A 1487-nucleotide genomic window follows, 5' to 3' on the forward strand; every position below is an offset into this window, starting at 1 on the left:
TCAAACAAATAAAAAAATACCAAAATTATGCATAGAATCATCTTTGAACTGTAAACACTACAGTATATAGTAACCTGGGAAAGTGATGAAGCACTCAATACCATACAAAAATAAAATTCCTTAATAGAAGAAAACACCACTGAAAATTGTGAAAAGCTGCCAAATGAACTTTGCCAATCTTTTAGATTTACAGAAACAAAGTCAAAAAACCTCTTCAAAGCTAAGTGCTTACTACCAGCCACATCCAATAGAAAAGGTTTTATGGGGCCTGATAAGATCAGAACTTGCTTGACCACGATAAGATAAGCACCGTACCTACCTAATGTATAAAAGAAGACTCATAAGCTGGAGGAGGGGTAGGCAGTCTACTGCCAAAGTGATGGTTGCTGTAATTAGTAGAGGAATTGTAAGAATCGGAACCCAACAACGAAGGCCCCATGTTATCTGATGGATACATATATGGCCTTGAGAGCGAGACTGGAGTCCTATTTCCAACACCATAGCCTGCTCCATATAATCCTTGGTTTGATCTGTCATATGCATTTTGGCCTTGTAGGTTGTGGGATGTAACACCTGAAGCTGCACCAGAATATTGTACTCTATCCAAAGACCTATAAAAGCTTTTGTCTGCACCATTGGAAGAAGCATAAATAGTCGGAGTTCTTTCATCTGCACTTAACAAAGGCATATATACACCAGCGTTTCCTCCATTAGCACGAGGACGCTTAGGTTGAGACTTAACAGCACCTGGAGACCTTTTTTTGTCAGCCTTAGGTTTCTCTAGCTGAGCTACATGCTTTTGAAGAGGATCTGGTGAGAACTGCGATTCAAGTTTTTGCTCCTCAATGCACTTTATAACAGCTCTGTAAGCAGAAAGCTCTTTTGTATTTACTTCATTCTGTAGCAGCAAATAAAAATATCGGTCAAAAAAGGAACTTCCAATATAACCAACAATACTAAGCCAAAATGATCATCACATAACAAGACATTTTGTATAACAATAATACAATCGTACTTGTGCAACAGTAGAGTTATTCCCGCTTTTTAAACTTGCCTGAGAAGCTTTCTTAGCATCTTTCAGATATTCCTTCAACAAAGGAACAGGTGCAAACTTCTCTGTTAGCCCAAATGCATGAGCAAAGTTGACTGCCTCAATTTGTTTTCAACAAAGGAACAGGTGCAAACTTCTCTGTCAGCCCAAATGCATGAGCAAAGTTGACTGCCTCAATTTGTTTTCCACTATTGACCAGGGTTTCTACAACATCTGCATGAAATTGTCAAAAGAATTTCAGTTAATCTGAATATGCCACAAACATTTGAAATACCAAAAGGCAGTTTACTGTGAAAGAAAAAACAATACAGACAACTTCAACGGATTTGTCAATAAAGATAACAGCTATGCCAGCTTGAGACCATTTTCGTAAGTAAACAGTTCCCCACTCATGAAAGGCCTTATGACACTTTACCATAGCTGATCATCTTCAGGT

General features: G+C 38.2%; 1 protein-coding gene across 1 annotated transcript; it reads right to left on the reverse strand.

The window, feature by feature from the left end:
* Positions 1 to 319: 319 nt before the first annotated feature.
* LOC149239910 (FRIGIDA-like protein 4b) lies at positions 320 to 989 on the reverse strand. Its single transcript, XM_089370004.1, has 2 exons — positions 978 to 989; positions 320 to 898 (listed from the first exon to the last, which is right to left on the reverse strand). The coding sequence occupies exons 1-2, from the start codon at positions 987 to 989 to the stop codon at positions 320 to 322; spliced, it is 591 nt and encodes a 196-aa protein (XP_089226130.1).
* Positions 990 to 1487: the final 498 nt, after the last annotated feature.

Source organism: Pinus tabuliformis, chromosome 8 (assembly GCF_031772625.1).
Source record: "Pinus tabuliformis cultivar Carrire ecotype Pingquan chromosome 8, CPIR1, whole genome shotgun sequence".
NCBI classification, from domain to species: Eukaryota; Viridiplantae; Streptophyta; class Pinopsida; order Pinales; family Pinaceae; genus Pinus; species Pinus tabuliformis.